Below are 25,429 nucleotides of genomic sequence, written 5' to 3'. Positions count from 1 at the left end.
GTAGAGTAGAGTAGAGTAGAGTAGAGTAGAGTAGAGTAGAGTAGAGTAGAGTAGAGTAGAGTAGAGTAGAGTAGAGTAGAGTAGAGTAGAGTAGAGTAGAGTAGAGTAGAGTAGAGTAGAGTAGAGTAGAGTAGAGTAGAGTAGAGTAGAGTAGAGTAGAGTAGAGTAGAGTAGAGTAGAGTAGAGTAGAGTAGAGTAGAGTAGAGTAGAGTAGAGTAGAGTAGAGTAGAGTAGAGTAGAGTAGAGTAGAGTAGAGTAGAGTAGAGTAGAGTAGAGTAGAGTAGAGTAGAGTAGAGTAGAGTAGAGTAGAGTAGAGTAGAGTAGAGTAGAGTAGAGTAGAGTAGAGTAGAGTAGAGTAGAGTAGAGTAGAGTAGAGTAGAGTAGAGTAGAGTAGAGTAGAGTAGAGTAGAGTAGAGTAGAGTAGAGTAGAGTAGAGTAGAGTAGAGTAGAGTAGAGTAGAGTAGAGTAGAGTAGAGTAGAGTAGAGTAGAGTAGAGTAGAGTAGAGTAGAGTAGAGTAGAGTAGAGTAGAGTAGAGTAGAGTAGAGTAGAGTAGAGTAGAGTAGAGTAGAGTAGAGTAGAGTAGAGTAGAGTAGAGTAGAGTAGAGTAGAGTAGAGTAGAGTAGAGTAGAGTAGAGTAGAGTAGAGTAGAGTAGAGTAGAGTAGAGTAGAGTAGAGTAGAGTAGAGTAGAGTAGAGTAGAGTAGAGTAGAGTAGAGTAGAGTAGAGTAGAGTAGAGTAGAGTAGAGTAGAGTAGAGTAGAGTAGAGTAGAGTAGAGTAGAGTAGAGTAGAGTAGAGTAGAGTAGAGTAGAGTAGAGTAGAGTAGAGTAGAGTAGAGTAGAGTAGAGTAGAGTAGAGTAGAGTAGAGTAGAGTAGAGTAGAGTAGAGTAGAGTAGAGTAGAGTAGAGTAGAGTAGAGTAGAGTAGAGTAGAGTAGAGTAGAGTAGAGTAGAGTAGAGTAGAGTAGAGTAGAGTAGAGTAGAGTAGAGTAGAGTAGAGTAGAGTAGAGTAGAGTAGAGTAGAGTAGAGTAGAGTAGAGTAGAGTAGAGTAGAGTAGAGTAGAGTAGAGTAGAGTAGAGTAGAGTAGAGTAGAGTAGAGTAGAGTAGAGTAGAGTAGAGTAGAGTAGAGTAGAGTAGAGTAGAGTAGAGTAGAGTAGAGTAGAGTAGAGTAGAGTAGAGTAGAGTAGAGTAGAGTAGAGTAGAGTAGAGTAGAGTAGAGTAGAGTAGAGTAGAGTAGAGTAGAGTAGAGTAGAGTAGAGTAGAGTAGAGTAGAGTAGAGTAGAGTAGAGTAGAGTAGAGTAGAGTAGAGTAGAGTAGAGTAGAGTAGAGTAGAGTAGAGTAGAGTAGAGTAGAGTAGAGTAGAGTAGAGTAGAGTAGAGTAGAGTAGAGTAGAGTAGAGTAGAGTAGAGTAGAGTAGAGTAGAGTAGAGTAGAGTAGAGTAGAGTAGAGTAGAGTAGAGTAGAGTAGAGTAGAGTAGAGTAGAGTAGAGTAGAGTAGAGTAGAGTAGAGTAGAGTAGAGTAGAGTAGAGTAGAGTAGAGTAGAGTAGAGTAGAGTAGAGTAGAGTAGAGTAGAGTAGAGTAGAGTAGAGTAGAGTAGAGTAGAGTAGAGTAGAGTAGAGTAGAGTAGAGTAGAGTAGAGTAGAGTAGAGTAGAGTAGAGTAGAGTAGAGTAGAGTAGAGTAGAGTAGAGTAGAGTAGAGTAGAGTAGAGTAGAGTAGAGTAGAGTAGAGTAGAGTAGAGTAGAGTAGAGTAGAGTAGAGTAGAGTAGAGTAGAGTAGAGTAGAGTAGAGTAGAGTAGAGTAGAGTAGAGTAGAGTAGAGTAGAGTAGAGTAGAGTAGAGTAGAGTAGAGTAGAGTAGAGTAGAGTAGAGTAGAGTAGAGTAGAGTAGAGTAGAGTAGAGTAGAGTAGAGTAGAGTAGAGTAGAGTAGAGTAGAGTAGAGTAGAGTAGAGTAGAGTAGAGTAGAGTAGAGTAGAGTAGAGTAGAGTAGAGTAGAGTAGAGTAGAGTAGAGTAGAGTAGAGTAGAGTAGAGTAGAGTAGAGTAGAGTAGAGTAGAGTAGAGTAGAGTAGAGTAGAGTAGAGTAGAGTAGAGTAGAGTAGAGTAGAGTAGAGTAGAGTAGAGTAGAGTAGAGTAGAGTAGAGTAGAGTAGAGTAGAGTAGAGTAGAGTAGAGTAGAGTAGAGTAGAGTAGAGTAGAGTAGAGTAGAGTAGAGTAGAGTAGAGTAGAGTAGAGTAGAGTAGAGTAGAGTAGAGTAGAGTAGAGTAGAGTAGAGTAGAGTAGAGTAGAGTAGAGTAGAGTAGAGTAGAGTAGAGTAGAGTAGAGTAGAGTAGAGTAGAGTAGAGTAGAGTAGAGTAGAGTAGAGTAGAGTAGAGTAGAGTAGAGTAGAGTAGAGTAGAGTAGAGTAGAGTAGAGTAGAGTAGAGTAGAGTAGAGTAGAGTAGAGTAGAGTAGAGTAGAGTAGAGTAGAGTAGAGTAGAGTAGAGTAGAGTAGAGTAGAGTAGAGTAGAGTAGAGTAGAGTAGAGTAGAGTAGAGTAGAGTAGAGTAGAGTAGAGTAGAGTAGAGTAGAGTAGAGTAGAGTAGAGTAGAGTAGAGTAGAGTAGAGTAGAGTAGAGTAGAGTAGAGTAGAGTAGAGTAGAGTAGAGTAGAGTAGAGTAGAGTAGAGTAGAGTAGAGTAGAGTAGAGTAGAGTAGAGTAGAGTAGAGTAGAGTAGAGTAGAGTAGAGTAGAGTAGAGTAGAGTAGAGTAGAGTAGAGTAGAGTAGAGTAGAGTAGAGTAGAGTAGAGTAGAGTAGAGTAGAGTAGAGTAGAGTAGAGTAGAGTAGAGTAGAGTAGAGTAGAGTAGAGTAGAGTAGAGTAGAGTAGAGTAGAGTAGAGTAGAGTAGAGTAGAGTAGAGTAGAGTAGAGTAGAGTAGAGTAGAGTAGAGTAGAGTAGAGTAGAGTAGAGTAGAGTAGAGTAGAGTAGAGTAGAGTAGAGTAGAGTAGAGTAGAGTAGAGTAGAGTAGAGTAGAGTAGAGTAGAGTAGAGTAGAGTAGAGTAGAGTAGAGTAGAGTAGAGTAGAGTAGAGTAGAGTAGAGTAGAGTAGAGTAGAGTAGAGTAGAGTAGAGTAGAGTAGAGTAGAGTAGAGTAGAGTAGAGTAGAGTAGAGTAGAGTAGAGTAGAGTAGAGTAGAGTAGAGTAGAGTAGAGTAGAGTAGAGTAGAGTAGAGTAGAGTAGAGTAGAGTAGAGTAGAGTAGAGTAGAGTAGAGTAGAGTAGAGTAGAGTAGAGTAGAGTAGAGTAGAGTAGAGTAGAGTAGAGTAGAGTAGAGTAGAGTAGAGTAGAGTAGAGTAGAGTAGAGTAGAGTAGAGTAGAGTAGAGTAGAGTAGAGTAGAGTAGAGTAGAGTAGAGTAGAGTAGAGTAGAGTAGAGTAGAGTAGAGTAGAGTAGAGTAGAGTAGAGTAGAGTAGAGTAGAGTAGAGTAGAGTAGAGTAGAGTAGAGTAGAGTAGAGTAGAGTAGAGTAGAGTAGAGTAGAGTAGAGTAGAGTAGAGTAGAGTAGAGTAGAGTAGAGTAGAGTAGAGTAGAGTAGAGTAGAGTAGAGTAGAGTAGAGTAGAGTAGAGTAGAGTAGAGTAGAGTAGAGTAGAGTAGAGTAGAGTAGAGTAGAGTAGAGTAGAGTAGAGTAGAGTAGAGTAGAGTAGAGTAGAGTAGAGTAGAGTAGAGTAGAGTAGAGTAGAGTAGAGTAGAGTAGAGTAGAGTAGAGTAGAGTAGAGTAGAGTAGAGTAGAGTAGAGTAGAGTAGAGTAGAGTAGAGTAGAGTAGAGTAGAGTAGAGTAGAGTAGAGTAGAGTAGAGTAGAGTAGAGTAGAGTAGAGTAGAGTAGAGTAGAGTAGAGTAGAGTAGAGTAGAGTAGAGTAGAGTAGAGTAGAGTAGAGTAGAGTAGAGTAGAGTAGAGTAGAGTAGAGTAGAGTAGAGTAGAGTAGAGTAGAGTAGAGTAGAGTAGAGTAGAGTAGAGTAGAGTAGAGTAGAGTAGAGTAGAGTAGAGTAGAGTAGAGTAGAGTAGAGTAGAGTAGAGTAGAGTAGAGTAGAGTAGAGTAGAGTAGAGTAGAGTAGAGTAGAGTAGAGTAGAGTAGAGTAGAGTAGAGTAGAGTAGAGTAGAGTAGAGTAGAGTAGAGTAGAGTAGAGTAGAGTAGAGTAGAGTAGAGTAGAGTAGAGTAGAGTAGAGTAGAGTAGAGTAGAGTAGAGTAGAGTAGAGTAGAGTAGAGTAGAGTAGAGTAGAGTAGAGTAGAGTAGAGTAGAGTAGAGTAGAGTAGAGTAGAGTAGAGTAGAGTAGAGTAGAGTAGAGTAGAGTAGAGTAGAGTAGAGTAGAGTAGAGTAGAGTAGAGTAGAGTAGAGTAGAGTAGAGTAGAGTAGAGTAGAGTAGAGTAGAGTAGAGTAGAGTAGAGTAGAGTAGAGTAGAGTAGAGTAGAGTAGAGTAGAGTAGAGTAGAGTAGAGTAGAGTAGAGTAGAGTAGAGTAGAGTAGAGTAGAGTAGAGTAGAGTAGAGTAGAGTAGAGTAGAGTAGAGTAGAGTAGAGTAGAGTAGAGTAGAGTAGAGTAGAGTAGAGTAGAGTAGAGTAGAGTAGAGTAGAGTAGAGTAGAGTAGAGTAGAGTAGAGTAGAGTAGAGTAGAGTAGAGTAGAGTAGAGTAGAGTAGAGTAGAGTAGAGTAGAGTAGAGTAGAGTAGAGTAGAGTAGAGTAGAGTAGAGTAGAGTAGAGTAGAGTAGAGTAGAGTAGAGTAGAGTAGAGTAGAGTAGAGTAGAGTAGAGTAGAGTAGAGTAGAGTAGAGTAGAGTAGAGTAGAGTAGAGTAGAGTAGAGTAGAGTAGAGTAGAGTAGAGTAGAGTAGAGTAGAGTAGAGTAGAGTAGAGTAGAGTAGAGTAGAGTAGAGTAGAGTAGAGTAGAGTAGAGTAGAGTAGAGTAGAGTAGAGTAGAGTAGAGTAGAGTAGAGTAGAGTAGAGTAGAGTAGAGTAGAGTAGAGTAGAGTAGAGTAGAGTAGAGTAGAGTAGAGTAGAGTAGAGTAGAGTAGAGTAGAGTAGAGTAGAGTAGAGTAGAGTAGAGTAGAGTAGAGTAGAGTAGAGTAGAGTAGAGTAGAGTAGAGTAGAGTAGAGTAGAGTAGAGTAGAGTAGAGTAGAGTAGAGTAGAGTAGAGTAGAGTAGAGTAGAGTAGAGTAGAGTAGAGTAGAGTAGAGTAGAGTAGAGTAGAGTAGAGTAGAGTAGAGTAGAGTAGAGTAGAGTAGAGTAGAGTAGAGTAGAGTAGAGTAGAGTAGAGTAGAGTAGAGTAGAGTAGAGTAGAGTAGAGTAGAGTAGAGTAGAGTAGAGTAGAGTAGAGTAGAGTAGAGTAGAGTAGAGTAGAGTAGAGTAGAGTAGAGTAGAGTAGAGTAGAGTAGAGTAGAGTAGAGTAGAGTAGAGTAGAGTAGAGTAGAGTAGAGTAGAGTAGAGTAGAGTAGAGTAGAGTAGAGTAGAGTAGAGTAGAGTAGAGTAGAGTAGAGTAGAGTAGAGTAGAGTAGAGTAGAGTAGAGTAGAGTAGAGTAGAGTAGAGTAGAGTAGAGTAGAGTAGAGTAGAGTAGAGTAGAGTAGAGTAGAGTAGAGTAGAGTAGAGTAGAGTAGAGTAGAGTAGAGTAGAGTAGAGTAGAGTAGAGTAGAGTAGAGTAGAGTAGAGTAGAGTAGAGTAGAGTAGAGTAGAGTAGAGTAGAGTAGAGTAGAGTAGAGTAGAGTAGAGTAGAGTAGAGTAGAGTAGAGTAGAGTAGAGTAGAGTAGAGTAGAGTAGAGTAGAGTAGAGTAGAGTAGAGTAGAGTAGAGTAGAGTAGAGTAGAGTAGAGTAGAGTAGAGTAGAGTAGAGTAGAGTAGAGTAGAGTAGAGTAGAGTAGAGTAGAGTAGAGTAGAGTAGAGTAGAGTAGAGTAGAGTAGAGTAGAGTAGAGTAGAGTAGAGTAGAGTAGAGTAGAGTAGAGTAGAGTAGAGTAGAGTAGAGTAGAGTAGAGTAGAGTAGAGTAGAGTAGAGTAGAGTAGAGTAGAGTAGAGTAGAGTAGAGTAGAGTAGAGTAGAGTAGAGTAGAGTAGAGTAGAGTAGAGTAGAGTAGAGTAGAGTAGAGTAGAGTAGAGTAGAGTAGAGTAGAGTAGAGTAGAGTAGAGTAGAGTAGAGTAGAGTAGAGTAGAGTAGAGTAGAGTAGAGTAGAGTAGAGTAGAGTAGAGTAGAGTAGAGTAGAGTAGAGTAGAGTAGAGTAGAGTAGAGTAGAGTAGAGTAGAGTAGAGTAGAGTAGAGTAGAGTAGAGTAGAGTAGAGTAGAGTAGAGTAGAGTAGAGTAGAGTAGAGTAGAGTAGAGTAGAGTAGAGTAGAGTAGAGTAGAGTAGAGTAGAGTAGAGTAGAGTAGAGTAGAGTAGAGTAGAGTAGAGTAGAGTAGAGTAGAGTAGAGTAGAGTAGAGTAGAGTAGAGTAGAGTAGAGTAGAGTAGAGTAGAGTAGAGTAGAGTAGAGTAGAGTAGAGTAGAGTAGAGTAGAGTAGAGTAGAGTAGAGTAGAGTAGAGTAGAGTAGAGTAGAGTAGAGTAGAGTAGAGTAGAGTAGAGTAGAGTAGAGTAGAGTAGAGTAGAGTAGAGTAGAGTAGAGTAGAGTAGAGTAGAGTAGAGTAGAGTAGAGTAGAGTAGAGTAGAGTAGAGTAGAGTAGAGTAGAGTAGAGTAGAGTAGAGTAGAGTAGAGTAGAGTAGAGTAGAGTAGAGTAGAGTAGAGTAGAGTAGAGTAGAGTAGAGTAGAGTAGAGTAGAGTAGAGTAGAGTAGAGTAGAGTAGAGTAGAGTAGAGTAGAGTAGAGTAGAGTAGAGTAGAGTAGAGTAGAGTAGAGTAGAGTAGAGTAGAGTAGAGTAGAGTAGAGTAGAGTAGAGTAGAGTAGAGTAGAGTAGAGTAGAGTAGAGTAGAGTAGAGTAGAGTAGAGTAGAGTAGAGTAGAGTAGAGTAGAGTAGAGTAGAGTAGAGTAGAGTAGAGTAGAGTAGAGTAGAGTAGAGTAGAGTAGAGTAGAGTAGAGTAGAGTAGAGTAGAGTAGAGTAGAGTAGAGTAGAGTAGAGTAGAGTAGAGTAGAGTAGAGTAGAGTAGAGTAGAGTAGAGTAGAGTAGAGTAGAGTAGAGTAGAGTAGAGTAGAGTAGAGTAGAGTAGAGTAGAGTAGAGTAGAGTAGAGTAGAGTAGAGTAGAGTAGAGTAGAGTAGAGTAGAGTAGAGTAGAGTAGAGTAGAGTAGAGTAGAGTAGAGTAGAGTAGAGTAGAGTAGAGTAGAGTAGAGTAGAGTAGAGTAGAGTAGAGTAGAGTAGAGTAGAGTAGAGTAGAGTAGAGTAGAGTAGAGTAGAGTAGAGTAGAGTAGAGTAGAGTAGAGTAGAGTAGAGTAGAGTAGAGTAGAGTAGAGTAGAGTAGAGTAGAGTAGAGTAGAGTAGAGTAGAGTAGAGTAGAGTAGAGTAGAGTAGAGTAGAGTAGAGTAGAGTAGAGTAGAGTAGAGTAGAGTAGAGTAGAGTAGAGTAGAGTAGAGTAGAGTAGAGTAGAGTAGAGTAGAGTAGAGTAGAGTAGAGTAGAGTAGAGTAGAGTAGAGTAGAGTAGAGTAGAGTAGAGTAGAGTAGAGTAGAGTAGAGTAGAGTAGAGTAGAGTAGAGTAGAGTAGAGTAGAGTAGAGTAGAGTAGAGTAGAGTAGAGTAGAGTAGAGTAGAGTAGAGTAGAGTAGAGTAGAGTAGAGTAGAGTAGAGTAGAGTAGAGTAGAGTAGAGTAGAGTAGAGTAGAGTAGAGTAGAGTAGAGTAGAGTAGAGTAGAGTAGAGTAGAGTAGAGTAGAGTAGAGTAGAGTAGAGTAGAGTAGAGTAGAGTAGAGTAGAGTAGAGTAGAGTAGAGTAGAGTAGAGTAGAGTAGAGTAGAGTAGAGTAGAGTAGAGTAGAGTAGAGTAGAGTAGAGTAGAGTAGAGTAGAGTAGAGTAGAGTAGAGTAGAGTAGAGTAGAGTAGAGTAGAGTAGAGTAGAGTAGAGTAGAGTAGAGTAGAGTAGAGTAGAGTAGAGTAGAGTAGAGTAGAGTAGAGTAGAGTAGAGTAGAGTAGAGTAGAGTAGAGTAGAGTAGAGTAGAGTAGAGTAGAGTAGAGTAGAGTAGAGTAGAGTAGAGTAGAGTAGAGTAGAGTAGAGTAGAGTAGAGTAGAGTAGAGTAGAGTAGAGTAGAGTAGAGTAGAGTAGAGTAGAGTAGAGTAGAGTAGAGTAGAGTAGAGTAGAGTAGAGTAGAGTAGAGTAGAGTAGAGTAGAGTAGAGTAGAGTAGAGTAGAGTAGAGTAGAGTAGAGTAGAGTAGAGTAGAGTAGAGTAGAGTAGAGTAGAGTAGAGTAGAGTAGAGTAGAGTAGAGTAGAGTAGAGTAGAGTAGAGTAGAGTAGAGTAGAGTAGAGTAGAGTAGAGTAGAGTAGAGTAGAGTAGAGTAGAGTAGAGTAGAGTAGAGTAGAGTAGAGTAGAGTAGAGTAGAGTAGAGTAGAGTAGAGTAGAGTAGAGTAGAGTAGAGTAGAGTAGAGTAGCTCCACTGGAACGCATTTTCACCTCATAAAAAAGTGCAGTAATCTGACATTCAACAGAAATTATTTTGGACCGACGTGCGCTGTGTGCTGTGACTGGGGGACATAGGGCCAGGGCCGGTTTTAGACAGAGTGTGTTGGCTGCTGGGGCTTGTGTGCCAGGGCTGCATTTTTGTCTCAGTCCGGCCCTGGTTAAAAATGTTCTACCATTATAGTGACATCACTGTGTGCATTGTTATCCCGGTTATGTGAAATTGTTTTGTGCATCATACCTCAGCTGTGACATCATGGTACAGAACAAAAATAACAAACACCGTTTTCTTAATACAGGAGCAATTTTACAGTACAGTATTGATAGATCCCATGATTTTATGGCAGAGGAATAATGGGAAAAGTGACGTTACAGTACAGGGGTGCAGTATTTGGAGAGGGGGTAGTGTGCGAACATTTTTTTATGAGTCTATTGGTAAGATGTTTCTTTTCGCTAAAGAGGCAAATATATGTATTTAAAGGGGCTGTCCACTTTTTAAAGGACACCTTGCCCCCTGATGGCTGCTGAATCTGCAGATGGTCACACATTACACGGCCTGTCGCTATTTCATGTTTATAAGCTTTCGTTTCAGCTATTACCTTCTTTTTTGGGTACCCTTAGGGCGGATTCACACGAGCGGTGCGTTTTTGCGCGCGCAAACAACGCGGCGTTTTGCGCGCGCAAACACCATTTGACAGCTGCGTGTGTCATCCGTGTCTGATGCGCGGCTGCGTGATTTTCGCGCAGCCGCCATCATAGAGATGAGTCTAGTCGACGCCCGTCACTGTCCAAGGTGCTGAAAGAGCTAACTCTTTCAGCACCCTCGACAGTGAATGCCGTGAAAAAAAGAAAAAGTTCGTACTTACCGAGAACTTCCCGGCCGTTGCCTTGGTGACGCGTCCTTGGTGACGCGCCTCTCGACATCGGGCCCCACCTCCCTGGATGACGCGCCAGTCCATGTGACCGCTGCAGGCTGTGCTTGGCCTGTGATTGGCTGGAGCTGTCACTTGGCCTGAATTGTCATCCCGGGAGGTCAGACTGGTGGAAGACGCCGGGAGTTATCGGTAAGTCAGAACTTCTTTTTTTTTTTACAGGTTCATGTTTATTGGGATCGGAAGTCACTGTCCATGGTGCTGAAACAGTTTAACTCTTTCTGCACCATGGACAGTGACTATCTCCTGACGTCGCGTACCGATAATTTTTTGGCCGGGTTCGGCCAAATCGAGTTCGGCCGAACCCGGTGAAGTTCGGTTTCGCTAATCGCAAAGACACTCCGTTTGGATGTTCGGAAACAGAAAAGCACGTGGTGCTTTTCTGTTTACATTCATCCTTTTGACAGCTGTTGCGCAAACACGCAGTTCGCACGGAAGTGCTTCCGTGCGACATGCGTGGTTTTCACGCACCCATTGACTTCAATGGGTGCGGGATGCGTTGAAAACGCTGAATCAACGGACATGTCGTGAGTTTTTTGCAACGGAGCAACGCTGCGCAAAAAACGCTGCCATGTCTGCACGGCCCCATTGACTAATATAGCTACGGGCAACGCACGTGAAAATCACGCGCGTTGCACGCGCGTATTTTACGTTCGTCTGAATAAGCCCTTACTTTAACTATTTCCTGACAATATTATTTCATTCTTACGTTTTTTTTTTTGTCACCATACTAGCAGTGTTTGTTGTAATCCAGTTACCACTCAAAATTTATTTTGTGCTAGTCTGTTTTTTGTATCGCTTCTGCAACGCTGATACATAACTATGCACTGCATTACTAATTTGCACACAAATGTAGAAGTTTGATGAACAACTTGTAATATTTAAGGTCTAATTGTCCTTTACGTAATTTCCACTTCCACAAATTGTTTTTTCTTACCAGAGGGCAACAAAATTGTAAGCAGCAGCACAAGTTGGTATTTGTGGAAGAACATTCATGCTGCGCAACATAAATTTGTCCTCACACCTTAAAACTGTGGATCGCTGCCCCCTTGTGGTATGTAAGGGTTTATGCAGTATAAGTTCTAATTGGCATGGCTGTATTTGGAGTCTATGTTCTCTCCTGCCAAAAATGGGATTGATTTCCAGCAAAAGGAAGTGTAAAAAACCCTTTAGGCCGGGTTCCCACGTAGCGTAAACGCTGCAGAATTTCCGCAATGGAATTGTGTGCGTAAATTCTGCAGCATTTACTGTAGCAGCAAAGCGGATGAGATTCAGAAAATCCCATGCCCATGCTGCAGAAAAAATCGCAGCGTAAACGTTAATAAATTGACCTGCAGTGCAGAACTTAATTCCGCAGCACATCAATTTATGTTGCATTTTTGTGTTGCAGGTTTTCAAGTCTTTTGACTTTTGCGGAGTATTTGCAGTGATTATGCCGCAAAAATTGCAGCTACGGAAAATAAAAAAAAATCATACTTACCCAGAACGCTCTCCTCCTTCCAGCAGTCAGGCCTCCTGGGATGACATTGCAAGATGGGATGACACAATCACAGGCTGCAGCGGTCACATGGGCTACAGCATCTTCTAGGGAGGCCGGACCAGACTAAAATGGAGGGACGCGTCGCCATAACAACGACCTACGGAAGCATGAGCGTTTTTTACCTCTGCTATCAGCAGCGGAAATTCTGTCCGAAAAACGCACCACGATGTAGTGCAGTTTTCGGACGGAATGTAATGCGGGTTCCAGGTCTGATACGCTGCGTGGTTTTTACGCAGCGTAGCTGTCCCATGGGAACCCGGCCATGCGGTAGATTTTGTTGCACAATATTTTGCTACTGAAAATCAGTTCCATTCATGTGAATACGGTTGTTTCTGCAGCATGTTGTTTCGGATGAATGGAATTGATTATCAGTCACAAAAATTTCTGCAACAAAATCTGCCACGTTTCACTGCACCCTAGGGTCCTGTTCACACAGTGCAGATTTGCATGTATTTTTTTAAGCCAATACCAGGAAAGGAGTTTAAACAGAAGAAATATATAAAGGAAGGACTCATAGGTCTGCTCTCCTGGATCCAATTCTGGTTTTGGCTTCAAATATGCAAGTAAAATCTGCAGCAAATCTTCCCTGTGTAAACAATGCCTTAAGCTGGATTCTTACATTGCGTAATTGTTGCAGATTTTGTTGAAGATTTAGATGCACATTTTTGCTGCTTTTCCCGGCTGGGGTCTTCTCCAGTTTTGTTAAAAGAAATACATGGGAACATTGAGAACAAATAGTCCTGTAAATAAGCCCTCATCACTGCCGCTTGGGTGGGTCTGTTGACAACAAAAGAACATGGAGGTCCTTCCGAGGTCTACTATATATCATATATTGTATAGGTAGCTTAGTAAACAATATCTCTCATTACTTGCAAGTCATGGAGTTACCTCCGCTGTGTAACATACCTTTCCCATACTATTACAATACACAATGCTCTGATGTCAAACCACTCAGGCACTTCTGATACAGAAGTAGCAGAGCCAAGTTTGTCTTCCCGAATGGGCCTGAGCTGCAATACCAGACACATTCTATGGACAAGAGTGGCACTGTTGCTGGGGGAAAAAAGCAGACCCTTTATTCTAATCTCTTAAACCTCTTTAACCCATTAAAGACCAAGTGTATCTTTGCATTAAGAACGTCATACTTTTTATCGGTTTTGCGTCGCCGCTTTCCGGGTGTGATCATTTTTGTTATTATTCTGTCAATGTAGCTATATGTGATCTTGTGTTTTGTGGCATGGGTTGTAATTTGCAATTACACCCTTTTAGGGGGTACATATAACTTATTGATTCCTTTGTATTAACTTTTTAAGAGGGGGATAATTTAAAAAAAAATAAAAAAATAGCAATTCCAACATTGTTTCTTGCGTTTTAAATTTACGCCATTCAACATGCGGCATAGAATATGTGTTACCATTTTTCTATGGGTCGATACGATTATGGCGATACTAAATATGTATAGTTTTTTATGTTTTACTACTTTTGCACAATAATTTCACATTTCAACGGAATTTTATTTTGCGGTTTTCTGAGAGCCATCATTTTGGTTTTCTGTCTATGTAGCTGTATGTAGGTAGGTTTGTTTTTTGTGGGACGAGTCATATTTTTTGATAGAAGCATTTTGGGGTATATATAAATGAATGATTAACTTTTATTTATTTGTTTTGGGGGGTGGGGAAGCAATTCCCCCGTTGTTATCTGTGTTTTTTTTAGGTCGTTCACTATGTGGTTTAAATAACATGTTAACTTTATTATACAAGTCCTAACCATTTTAGCAATACCATATGCGAGTATTAAATAAAAAAATAACGCTTTTGCAAAATGAAAACACTTCTTACACAGGCAATGGTTGTATTTTTATTTTACTGTAATATATATATATATATACACACATACATACTTTATTTAACTTCATTATTATTTTTTACTCCCACTAGAGGACTTCACAATGGGATCCTTTGATGGCTTATATAATACTTCTGTATTATTGGTTGTCAGTAATGAACCAATGAACGAGAGGTGGGACCCGCATCTATCGGAGATTTATGGTATCTAAATGGGTTTTCCCATCTTGGACATTTATGGCATATCCACAGGATGGGAAAACTTGTTTAGTCACACAATGCACGAAGCATATCTCCACGCCCGGGTTAATCTGATTTATGTAAAAATGTATAAAAATATATGTATGTGGAGATCTTGTTTAAACTAGCCATTATTCTGTTAATGTAGTGCTAATAGGTACAGTTTCATTTCTAATATCAAAATGAGAATAGCACTACCAGGAGAGGACAGCGTTCTCCACTATAGACCAGATTACTTGGCCAGCAGAGGGAGCTATATAACCACAAACTGTTCCTATTAAATGTTGGCAGCAGACCCTGGTTTTCAGGTAGTTTCCCAGAAACTTGTCCCTGACAAATGTCCATCATCTTAAGGGTATGTTCACACGCACTAATTACGGACATAATTCGGGCGTTTTTTCCCCCGAATTACGTCCGAAAAATGCGCCTCGATAGCGTTGACAAACATCTGAAAGCAATGGGCAGACGTTTGTCTGTTCACACGAGGCGTATATTTACGCACCGCTGTCAAATGACGGCGCGTAAATAGACGCCCGCGTCAAAGAAGTGACCTGTCACTTCTTTGGCCGTAATTGGAGCCGTTATTCATTGACTCCAATGAATAGCAGCGCCAATTACGTCCGTAATGGACGCGGCGTTCAAGCGCATGCACATGGCGTTACGGCTGAAATTACGGGGATGTTTTCAGGCGGAAACATCCCTGTAATTTCAGCCGTTACGGACGCTGTCGTGTGAACATACCCTAAAACTGACCAATACAACAGTGCTGTGATTATATATATATAAAAAAAAACAAATGAAGAGCAGCACAAAAAAAAAAAAAAAGTCCAAATGTGTGTGCACAAGCCTCGGGACCTCAGCCGTCAGTCCTATAATATTATTTTTAAAAGAATAGGCAGCACTCCACAGAATTCCAAAAATAGAAATGAAGTATTTATTCACCCACATGTGAATGCGATGTTTCATCGTGGGCTTGAGAAAGGCCCATGATGGGGGCTGAAACTTCGGATTCACATATTGGTGAATAAAATCGTTATTTCTATTTTTGGAATTCTGTGGAGTGCTGCCTATTCTTTTGAAAAATAAAATTATATATATATAATTTGCCCCCCCCCCCCTTCCCCCAGCTGATTTTAGGGGGTTACATCTGCAGAGATTAAGCTAATCTCTGTTGACATGTAGCTTCTGTTAGGTTACCTACCTACATTTTCTAGAGTTGTTTTCTTCATAGGGGGCAAAGTCTTGGGTTCCTGCCGTAGCCCTGAATCTAAATACCCTGGACAGGTTGCCTTGGTTTATTCAGAAATGGCTGAATAGCATTGTTAACATGTTTACATGGGATATTTCAATTTTAGGGAGAAATACTCTGTAAGGCTCTATTCACACGGTTTGTAGTGTACGTTTGTGGTATGAGCCAAGAATCTGGGGCAAACATACCATACGTGCAACCTGTGCAGCTGCTCAGGGACCGAGTAGGTAAGGGGGATTATTGCCACCTTAAAAGCATCTTCCTTGGCTGGGTTCAAACATGCGTCTGCATTTCTGCTCCACCAGAGGTGGAAATACCGGAAGCGGCGATTCCGTTGTACAACGGACACTACTGGCGACCGAAGGAACCCATTGCCTTTAATGGGTCCTGTCAGGGTATCCGTGGCTTTACCGGAAACAATAGCGCTATTGTTACCGGTATTTTCAGGCGGATCTGTAACGGAGCCACCAATGTAGATGTGGCCTTACGGTTTAAAACATTCATGTAAGGGACTGAGCTATTGACAGTGTCTCTCCCTTTTTGGTGTTCGAGAGACATAATAGGGTGTGTCATGATAAACTATGGGAGAGCACGGGGGGGGGGGGGTCCATATGCTCTCTGTTGTTTGTGTCCGCTACTGCCAGGAACGTACCCGGCGCAGAACACATCCATAAGCTGCTATATACCCAACTGATGGCAAGTGTCCATTTGGAATCAGCTGAGCTGGCATTCGTTGATATACCTTTATTTTTTTTGCTGTATATGCTGTTGCTCTGTCCTATAAAGCCGTGGACAGCAAAAAATAAATAAATCTTATAACGTGAGGTCTATGAGCGACACATGCAACTGTATGGCATTCACATGCACAGGTCAGAGTCATCTGTCAGGCGTATGCATCCAACACATACCATAAACACAGTGTGAATAGAGCCTAGAAGTTCTTTGGTAAAATATACATAAGTATGTTTTTAGCATTAGGGTATGTTCACACGGGTTATTTTCAGCTGTTTTTCGGGCCATAAATGCCCCGAAAAATAGCTGAAAATATGGGGGCTGAACACCTCCAAACATCTGCCTATTGATTTCAATGGGAAAACCGGCTTTTCGTTTCCACAGGGGAGTTTTCTTACGCGACTGTTTGTAAAAACGGCACGTAAAAAATTGCCCCGTAAAAAAGAAGTGCAGGTCACTTCTTGAGCCGTTTTTCATTGTCCCAATAGAAAAACAGCCATAAAATAACGGCTGAAAATCAGAGGCTGTTTTCCCTTCAAAACAGCTCCGTATTTTACAGCAGTTTTTTGTTAGGGTATGTGCACACACACTAATTACGTCCGTAATTGACGGACGTATTTCGGCCGCAAGTCTCGGACCGAACACAGTGCAGGGAGCCGGGCTCCTAGCATCATACTTATGTACGATGCTAGGAGTCCCTGCCTCGCTGCAGGACAACTGTCCCATACTGTAATCATGTTTTCAGTACGGGACACGGAGAGGCAGGGACTCCTAGCATCGTACATAAGTATGATGCTAGGAGCCCGGCTCCCTGCACTGTGTTCGGTCCGTTACTTGCGGCCGAATTACGTCCGTAAATTACGGACGTAATTAGTGTGTGTGCACATACCCTTAAGGGTATGTGCACACGATAACTGCAATTACGACTGAAATTACGGAGCGGTTTTCAGGAGAAAACAGCTCCTGAATTTCAGATGTAATTGCATGTACTGGCGTTTTGCGGGGGGTCTTTTACGGACGTAATTTGGAGCTGTTCTTCATTGGAGTCAATGAAAAACGGCTCCAATTACGTCCCAAGAAGTGTCCTGCACTTCTTTTGACGCGGCTGTAATTTTACGCGCCGTCTTTAGACAGCGACGCGTAAAATGACAGGTCGTCGGCACAGTACGTCAGCAAACCCATTGAAAGTAATGGACAGATGTTTGCCGACGTATTGGAGCCATTTTTTCAGACGTAATTCGAGGCGTAAAACGCCTCCATTACGTCTGAAAATAGGTCGTGTGAACCCAGCCTAAGTGTGTGAACATAGGGTCCCCAACCTTTGTAAGGGTGAGGCTATCGAAGGCCCACAAAATCTACACGTTTATCCACTACTGTATGTATTACCTGCACTGTACACAGACGCACTTTACATAAGAAACACGCAAACCTTCTGGCTTTAATCCCCTACATGAAGTTCACAATTGAAGCCTTTTAGTCAACAATGTGCGACTCCTACATGTGAAGACACTCATCATTGCCAGTTTTTGTTGTGCAAGTGTGATGACATCTTTCATATTCTTCCAATTGGGTTTTTATTAATGCTAATCACCCCTCCCCCCCAGTTAGAAGACACCACTTCACCTTTCTCACACCGTCCATGACAAAAGAAAGGAATGGGGAGTAGTATTCTCTACAGGGAGGTTCAGAGCTTCGTAAAATATTCCATTTTATTGGCCTATCCTCTAAAGACTGTGTGATGTCCCAGGTTAAACCGTGACTCAGCTCGACCACAGCAAAAAGCCTGCCACCTACTTGTCAATTTATGCACCTGGACCTGGACTTTGTGGCAATGGCTCATAAAAGATTTAATGACTTTGCCTTGTTCTTTGAAGAGCCATTGTTGGAGGGTTTAACGCAGCATTGTGAATTATTTTTTTTTAACAATCTATTGACCTTCGGGACTGTTGCTTTCTTTGTGAGGCATGTCCTTCTATACACCTTTTTATTTTAAATTCAAAGGCTTTACATCTAAATTTGTAAAGAAAAAAAGTTACAAAAAAAAATCAATGTTCACATAAGATGAATATTCAGTTCAATGATTTTTCAAAAACATCTGGTCTTCCCGGAGGTAAACAAAAACAAATGGAAATTCAATTCTACAAATTACAAGACCTTGTATAATGCGGGCAATTGTGGATCAATATGAATATTTTTGAAATCCGTGTTTCCTTCATACGTCCCCAGCATCTATATAATCTGCAGCTCCCTTCCCATGGATGGTATAGAGAACAATAGATAAAAGGTAAATTAATAAAAGGTTCCCATCGACCTTGGATTCCATTTGCACACTCCTACAAACACCGACCTGCATCTGTTAACTGATTGCTACAAGCAAAAATGACACCGAATGGCACTAGAGACGCAGTAAGGCTGCGTTCACATCTGCGTTGTGGCTTCCGTTCTAGCGTATCTGTCAGCGGAGCACAAGAACGGAAGTTAACATTTACATTAAAAAAACATTGATTTCAATGGGTTTTATTTTTGCATCAGGTGTGCTCAGTTATTCTCCGTTCCATCATCAGGTTTCCGTTTTTTTCCAACAGAAGAAATACTGTGGTCTGCTGCGCTATTGTTTCTGTCAAAAATGACGGAAGCCTGACGAAAAGGAGCTTTCCATTTTTTTTTTTAACATTGAAGTAAATGGATGACGGATACAAATTGATATGCCATCTGTTTGTATCAGTTATGCATTACATTTAACGGATACTTCCTTTTTTCTGCACATGCGCAGTCGACTGCGCTATTGATTCCATCAAGACAACGGAACCCGTTCACAACGGTGACAGACGGAAACCATTAGCAAAGTTTCCGTCACCATTGAGATCGATGGTGAAGCAAACGGAAGCTAAGGTTTCCGTTTGCCGTTCAGTTGAGGGGTTAACCCGACGGAAACCTCAGACGGAACCCCACAACGGAAGGATGTGAACAGGCCCTTAAAATAAAAGCAAGAAAGATGCAAAGATAAAAACGGATCCATTACATACAGAGTATAACCGATGACAAACTGACCCAAACGGAAAGAATAGTCCGTTTTTGTGACGGATCCAGTAAACTGATCCGTCAAAAACAAACATATTTTACCTTCCGTTGCATATAGTCTGGCATCGGTCAGTCTGTCCGTTTTTTCTTTTAATTTCAACGGATCCACTAGAACTAAAACGCAGATGTGAACGAAGCCTAACCGATTATATTTTGTGTTCACTAATGTTCTAAATGCTGACCTGCATGAATACTCAATGAAAAGAAAGTGGCCCCTAACACCCTTTTACTATAATCCGTTCTCATACCAACCAGCTTTGTGGTACAATCAGGTGCCCAGTGCAGCAGAGAGGGAAACTATGTACACAGAGACTTTGCTGGCTCCACAAGCCATTTTGGGCAGAGGCGTAACTTGAAGCTTTTGTGCCCCAACGCAAAATCTATAACGGACCCCCCACCTACCATATATCATTAATAATACTAGTGTCTTCTTCCGTGGATAAGGGGCTTTTAAACCACAACAGGCTACAGGTGCGACTGCTACCTCTGCCCCCTCTTTAGTTACGCTCCTTGATTTTGGGTAACAGTCTTTGTACCTACGGCAGCCATCAAACCGCCTAAACTGCAGATGTAACACCAATTGGCTGAATTTTCCTTTCGAAAATCCAGTCTTGGGCTTCTTGCACAGACATATTAGGGCATTCATAGAGGTGTATAGGGCCTTCCTGTACATCAGCGTGCCTCTGATTTCATATGGAGATTAGATGCTGCATGATTCTATACGGTACAGACAGTATCTTTGTACTGCCATACAGCCTCCTGCACATCGCTCAGATAAATGCAGGTAATTCCGCACCTAATATTGCAATTTTTTTATGCGTTTTTAGGTGCAGTTTTTACATTTTGATGCGGAAACAGGTGCAGATTTTATGCGGTTTATTTTGGTGCATTTTTTTTTAAATAGACTTGTCAGATACAATTCTAAAACAGAATAGAAGATAAATTGACATGCTGCGGATTTTAAAGATGAGATCAGTAATGTCTTACACTGTGTACGTGATCGGCATCGTGTGAATGTGGTCTGAAAGAGTCAACGGGTGTTCTTTTTATTTTTGTTCATTGGGAAAGGGGCATACCTGAATATATATATATGACCCACAATGATCTTATTGTAGGAGACATTGTATTTTTTGAGAATGATCACATTTACCACTGATTGCTGAAACTTTTTTAGATGAATGAACAATAAGGGTCAGTTCACACCGTTTTTTGGTGCGGATATTGACGCCGAAACCGCGTCGGAAACAGCACCAAAAACCACTCGAAATTGCCCCCTATTGATTGTTTGAGCCCTGTTTTTTTTACACATTTTTTTTTTGCCCGCGGTCGTTGCTTTAGCTTCAATGGCTGCAGGTGAAAAACACCACACAAAAAAAACACGTGCAGTCAGTTGAAAGTTTGCCTCAAAATTCCTGAAGGAATTCTGAGGTAGATCAATTCTGCCTGCAAAAAAACCTCTGTGTGAACAGGACCTAAGTGTTCCCACCGATGCAGCAGATTTCAGTTAGGCCTTATTCAGACAAACGTATAATACGTCCGTGCAACACGTGTGATTTTCACACGCCTCGCACGTACCTATGTTAGTCAATGGGGCCGTTCAGACAGTCCGTGATTTTCATGCAGCGTGAGTCCGCTGCGTAAAACTCACGACGTCCTATATTTGTGCGTTTTTCGCGCATCACACACCCATTGAAGTCAATGGGTGCATGAAAATCACGCGCAGCACACGGAAGCACTTCCGTGTGACGCACGTGATTCGCGCAACAGCAGTCAAACATATGATTGAAAACAGAAACGCACCATGTGCGAAAATCACGCAGCCGCACATCATGGTGTGTCACATGGAGCTGTTATGTACCTTTTGCGTGGGCAAAACGCCACGTTTTTTGCGCGCGCAAAACACACATGCTCATGTAAATCCAGCCTTAGTGTGAACATATCACTTTTTGTACAAAATAATTTTCTTCAACTGTCGCAAAAATGTACCCATGAAGTCTGTGGCTTCCAGTGCGTTCACAACAATAGCAACAAAGTTCTAAATCTTAACATAGAGGGATTATAATTTGTCATGGGAACACCCAGGGATTGCAGGCAGATTACAGTTGGGATCAATTCTCGTGCCAATGATTTCTACACATTTACTGATATCATTATTTCAGATCAATACTTACAATGTACATTCAGTTTTAATGAATTGTTTTTTTTTAGAAGTGACTTCTCAGCCTGTACTTCGTAGAAGCCATCGCATATAATACAGAAAGACTATGTGCACAGTAAACTTTATTACGGACACAGTTTATAATACAGACATGAGAACATCTGATTAACAAACCTTCATTTACCTTTTAGTAACCTTCTTCACATCAAAAATACATCCTTTATTTACTGCCAAATGTCAATCTATGGGAGACTTTGTATAAAATCTAGTGCAGGAATAAAGTGGGGGTAGTGGACCACAGCCTGCTGCCTCATCTGACAGCAGCATCCACAAAACTCCACCATTGTACCCACAACACCCCACCATTGTACCATTAGAGTTGCCCTTGCCAGGCAGAATAGTCGAGTCTGCTGCACTATTCTACTCAGTTAAAGGGGTTCTCTCACCATAAATATGAACCACCTATATACAGGATAGATGATAAATGTTCGATTGCGAGTGGTCCAATAGATCACTAGAAAGGGGGTCTCGAGTCCCCTATTCCTCCCGATGACTGCAGTGATGAGGAATTTGTAAGAACCTACACTCAACCAAGCATGCTGCCGTTCCATACAAACTTTATGGAAGTTTGGCCTAATGAACACGAATGTCTGCAAAACTACGGATTCGTTGTCTGTATTAGTGAACTATTAGTCCGCAAAAGACCTTCCGTAGTGTATCCGTGTGTCGTCAGTATTCACTGTTGCGCCAAAAAAAGAGAAGGCTGGAACCACCGGAGTAAGTCGCATGGGGCCAGATAAATGAATGGGTCCGTGTGCTAAACGCAAAATCACAGATCGCAAACGGACAAAAAAAAACAAACTAAGGTCATGTGCATGAGGCCTTAAAAGAAACCATACAGTACCAGTATAGTCAATGAGATTCCAGGAAATCTCATGTACACGCTGCAGTATTTTTCTGCACGTAAATTGACCTGCGGTGCAGATTTTAAAATCCGCAGCATGTCAATTTATCTTGCATTTCCGCTTGCGAGTTGTATATGCCTAGTGCTGAGGAAAATCGCACCAAAATCCGCAGAATGAAAACGCGCTTAAAAACGCATCAAAACGTAAAAACCGCATAGAAAAACTGCGAATTTCCCACGTATTGCTGCATTTTTGGTGCGTATTTTCCGCAGCAAAATACACAACGTGTGCATGTAACCTTAGGCTAGATTCACACGGGTGTTGAGTATCTCGGATGTGAAAAACTGCAGTTTTTCACGTCGGAGGTGCATCCGTGCTCTGGATCTAGAGAGTCTATGGAGGGATGCGTGAAATGTGAAAAAAATAGGACATGTCCTATTTTCTCACGGACCCTCACCCGGTCCGTTGAAACAACGACCACATTGAATAATATAGGTCCGAGGGACGGCCGTTGTTTTAACGGCCGTCACACAGACGTTTAACACGTTCATGTGAATAAGGCCTTAGTGTGAATAACTGGTCAGGCACCCACCCAGCATGAAGTTCCACATGATTGTTAACATGACACTAAAAACAGATTGATTGTGAACCAGGAGATCAGGGAAGAACATAGGTCTTTTTTCCTCTCATATTCTCACATTTAAAGAGGACCATCAGCTCTAATGATCTTTCTGCTTTAGTAAGTCCGTGCATTCCTCATCAAATAACAATTCTGGATTCTTCTTTTAGAGCTCTTCTCTGTGCTGTTCCTCCTGGAAATTTATGGATAAACTGACAACAGGACGTTACAATTTATCAATGGGACATGTCCTTACACAGTATGACACGGTCAGCACTGATTGCACATGAGCAGAGTTTGTAGGAATATGCCCCCATTGACAAGGGGATTGGTTACACCCAGTTGTCAATTTTTTACATATATTTCCAGGATGAATAACAGAGGAATGACACAGAGTTCTAAGAGAAGATGTTCGAGAATTGTAATTTTTTAGGGAATACAAGTATTTACTAATGTCGAGAGAGCTAACATGTCCTCTTTAAAGTATTATAGAAGTCAAGAATGAACATTTTCAGTCATATCTTAAATCGACTAGATGTATAAAGAGCAAATATAATAACCTAATACATTATTAGACAGCAATGGTTGTTTAATGGTGTTGTATACAATATATATATATATATATATATATATATATATATATATAGTATACGAGATAGATAGAATAGTGCATTACACTGTAAACAAGGACAACTGACAAGTGATAAATATGACAAAGGGTTAAAGCATCACATACAACATATACGAAGTAATCCAGACATGATTTGACCCCCAACCATAATGGTCAGTGAATATAAATAAGGAATATGGCATACAATGCACCATTTTGGATAACCCTGTATATTCCTACGTGCGGCAGCAGTCTGTAGTTGGTTGTTGTGCATCCACCTACAGAAACGCTGTTCAAAAGAAGGAAAAAACAGAAAACCTGCATCTTCAGGATTCCTTCATAAATCGTCTTGAATCAATTTGAACAATGAGAAAATAAAAGGAATTGTCCACTCATGGCAACCCCTCTCCATATGTCTTAATGGCACATGTAGACATCATAGAGGGCGGTCCTTTTCATGGGACATTTTAGTAGCCAGAGTGGAGAAACCACTGCAAAAAGTTGCTCTGGATGGCTTGGAGCGACCATGTATGTTATGATTGCTCATTGACTTAAAAACGCGGCACTCTAGTAGCTGGACCTCTGCTAATCAGCCTACAATCGTGGGTCCTATTCGGCCAAAACGTGACCTTATAACTTTTTATATTTCACATGATTCATTAAATAATTAAAAGACAAGTTATTTGGAGACCAGATGTGACATCTTTCCTCATGGTCATTGATTAATCTACCAATCTCTTTCATGCGGCTCTCTGAAAGGAAGCCCGAGGATCTCAAACACATCTCTCTCGGTTGGGGTTGGCAGAGGGTATCCGGCGTTTACCTTCATGTTTCCGTTACGTACGACATCCTTGTTGAGGGAATGCTCAGATAGACTCATGCCCTTGGTTTTTGCAAGCGCTCGCATGGAGCGATTAAAATGAGCTGAACCCGTGAAATACAACAGAGCGCAGGCAAACTCCGCATAAGGCACAACTATGACGTCGAGTCTCCGGTGCCTCTGACCTGGCAAGCGACATACTCCCATATACTTCTTCTGATTTCCATTCTCCTCGTTGCTCACCAAATCATCAGTTAGGAATCCTGGGCGGATCAAACACAAAAGCGAGGGAAGGAACATGAAATATTTAGCTGGTAGCTTTAATCAGAAATGGTCATTTATCTTTATTCTGTGATGTCCATGCCGGCAGTAGGAGTTCTAACAATGCTGCACGGTATGATTAACACATAGAAATTACAGGGCCCCGTGTCATGGATTCCCGGGCACGGGTTCCTGTTCTCTGGCTAATAAATAAGTACAGCTCTGACTCATCACAGGAGTCGATTGTTGATACAAACTTGTGTTTAAAGTCAGGTTATATATGTTATTCTCTTATGGGATTGACAGTCAGGATTTCCTTACCTTGCAATTTAAGACTGTCAATTAGTTTCCTAAAAACTCCTTTATGAGACTGGCCATCAGGATGTGTAACTAATACATCAACATCACCGCACGTTGCTTTCTCGCGCCGATAGGAGCCACAGGCCATGCACACCAGCTCTGGGTTTATCACTTTAGCTGCTTGTCTAACCTGATAATAAAAGAATATAAACATTATAATTCCTTGTGGTTTTCAAAACCTGTGCTTGCTGTTATTAAACTAAAAACGTCAATGTATACTTCCATGGATTGCAGATCTGCCCTGGTCAAGGGATGACCGCACGTGCTCAGTTTGTTAGAAATCACAGCTCTGATAACTTGACCGTAACTTAAACTATGCACCTGCTTGGTTATCACATGACCAGGACAGATTTTCATTTTCTAGAAGTACGCATTTTCCCATTTAACGACAGCAAATAGAGATCTTGAAAAAACATGAGAAAAACGTTCCAATATTTTAGATCTTTGATAACGGTAATGGATCATTTCTTTAATCTCGTATCTATAGAGTAGTAACATTTCCGGACCATCAGCAGTCAGATTAATGGAATCTTTTGTATGTACGAGTCTATATTGTAATTATATAGACGCACACATGTGCAGTGATAGAATAGCTTATGCTGACTGGTTGTCTTTAAAGGATTTGGGTCACCAGTGACTCTAACATTTTATTTTACCGTGGCTAGTGGTGAAGAATAGCCCTAAATGAAATAGTGATGGGTGAATAGACAGTGACATGTGTGTGTGTAAGCCGTTTCCCAGATGTGACAAACAATGACACACTAAAGGGTTTGTAGTTCGCCGATATCGCCCTTTCTGTGTTGTCTTTCTCTTTATCTCCTTTATAACAATTAAGGATCATCTTTCATTAGCAGAATAAACCCATTAATTCTGTCTTGTGTGCCGGTGACATGCTTAAGAAGGTCACCACTCTTTTCTAATGCATATTTTGTCTCTTTTTAATGAAGATTTCTGAAGACCTGCTACACCGCAATGGAGTGCAAAGCCCCCCCAAGATCTTGATGCGACATACAGCAAGGACAGTGGCTAATCCTTTAATCCCTTCTTTCTCCTGTGTAGCACCCACAGGGGCCCAGAGACCCAGGACGAGTAATCCAATCAACAATAACAATAGGGCCTGGGTCCTCCTCCGACAGCAGCCACAACAACCTGGCTGACTTTTCAAAAGATGGGGAGGAGAGCAAAAAGGTACTTGAAATTGGAAAGTCATTCTTGAAAATCTTTTACGTGACAACCGTGTTTGAACAGAAAAGGAGGGGTGGCGCTGGGGGAATCAGCCTTTGGCCTTTAATCATACGCATGGGAACAAGTTTCTCAGTGGGGTCCAGTTTGGTGCGCATTCTTTGAGGTCAGGCTGTGTGGCTGAGTGACAGCGTCGCAATGACCGATGCTTCCACGGTGATGGGGGTATGCAGGTGTAACATAAAGCGCCTCGTTCCAACCCACCCCAAGGGATCCTGTCACTCAACACCAACATTCGAACTCTGCTGCCTTTCATTTTCTCAAACAGACTGTCTTTGAAATAGTGTGTCCTGATGATCACCACAAAGA

General features: G+C 41.4%; 1 protein-coding gene across 1 annotated transcript in view; it reads right to left on the bottom strand.

The window, feature by feature from the left end:
- Positions 1-20,312: 20,312 nt before the first annotated feature.
- Positions 20,313-25,429, bottom strand: part of POLL (DNA polymerase lambda) — a 20,397-nt gene continuing 15,280 nt past the window's right edge. The window contains exons 8-9 of the mRNA XM_075841031.1: positions 23,840-24,008; positions 20,313-23,520 (exon numbers count right to left, since the gene is read on the bottom strand). Of these exons, the coding sequence (XP_075697146.1) occupies positions 23,165-23,520; positions 23,840-24,008 (525 nt within the window). The 3' untranslated portion in view covers positions 20,313-23,164. The remainder of the gene's footprint in view (positions 23,521-23,839; positions 24,009-25,429) is intronic.

Source organism: Rhinoderma darwinii, chromosome 11 (genome assembly GCF_050947455.1).
Source record: "Rhinoderma darwinii isolate aRhiDar2 chromosome 11, aRhiDar2.hap1, whole genome shotgun sequence".
NCBI lineage: Eukaryota > Metazoa > Chordata > Amphibia > Anura > Rhinodermatidae > Rhinoderma > Rhinoderma darwinii.
Note: the sequence above shows the minus strand (reverse complement) of the source record. Positions and strands in the feature narration are given on the sequence as shown.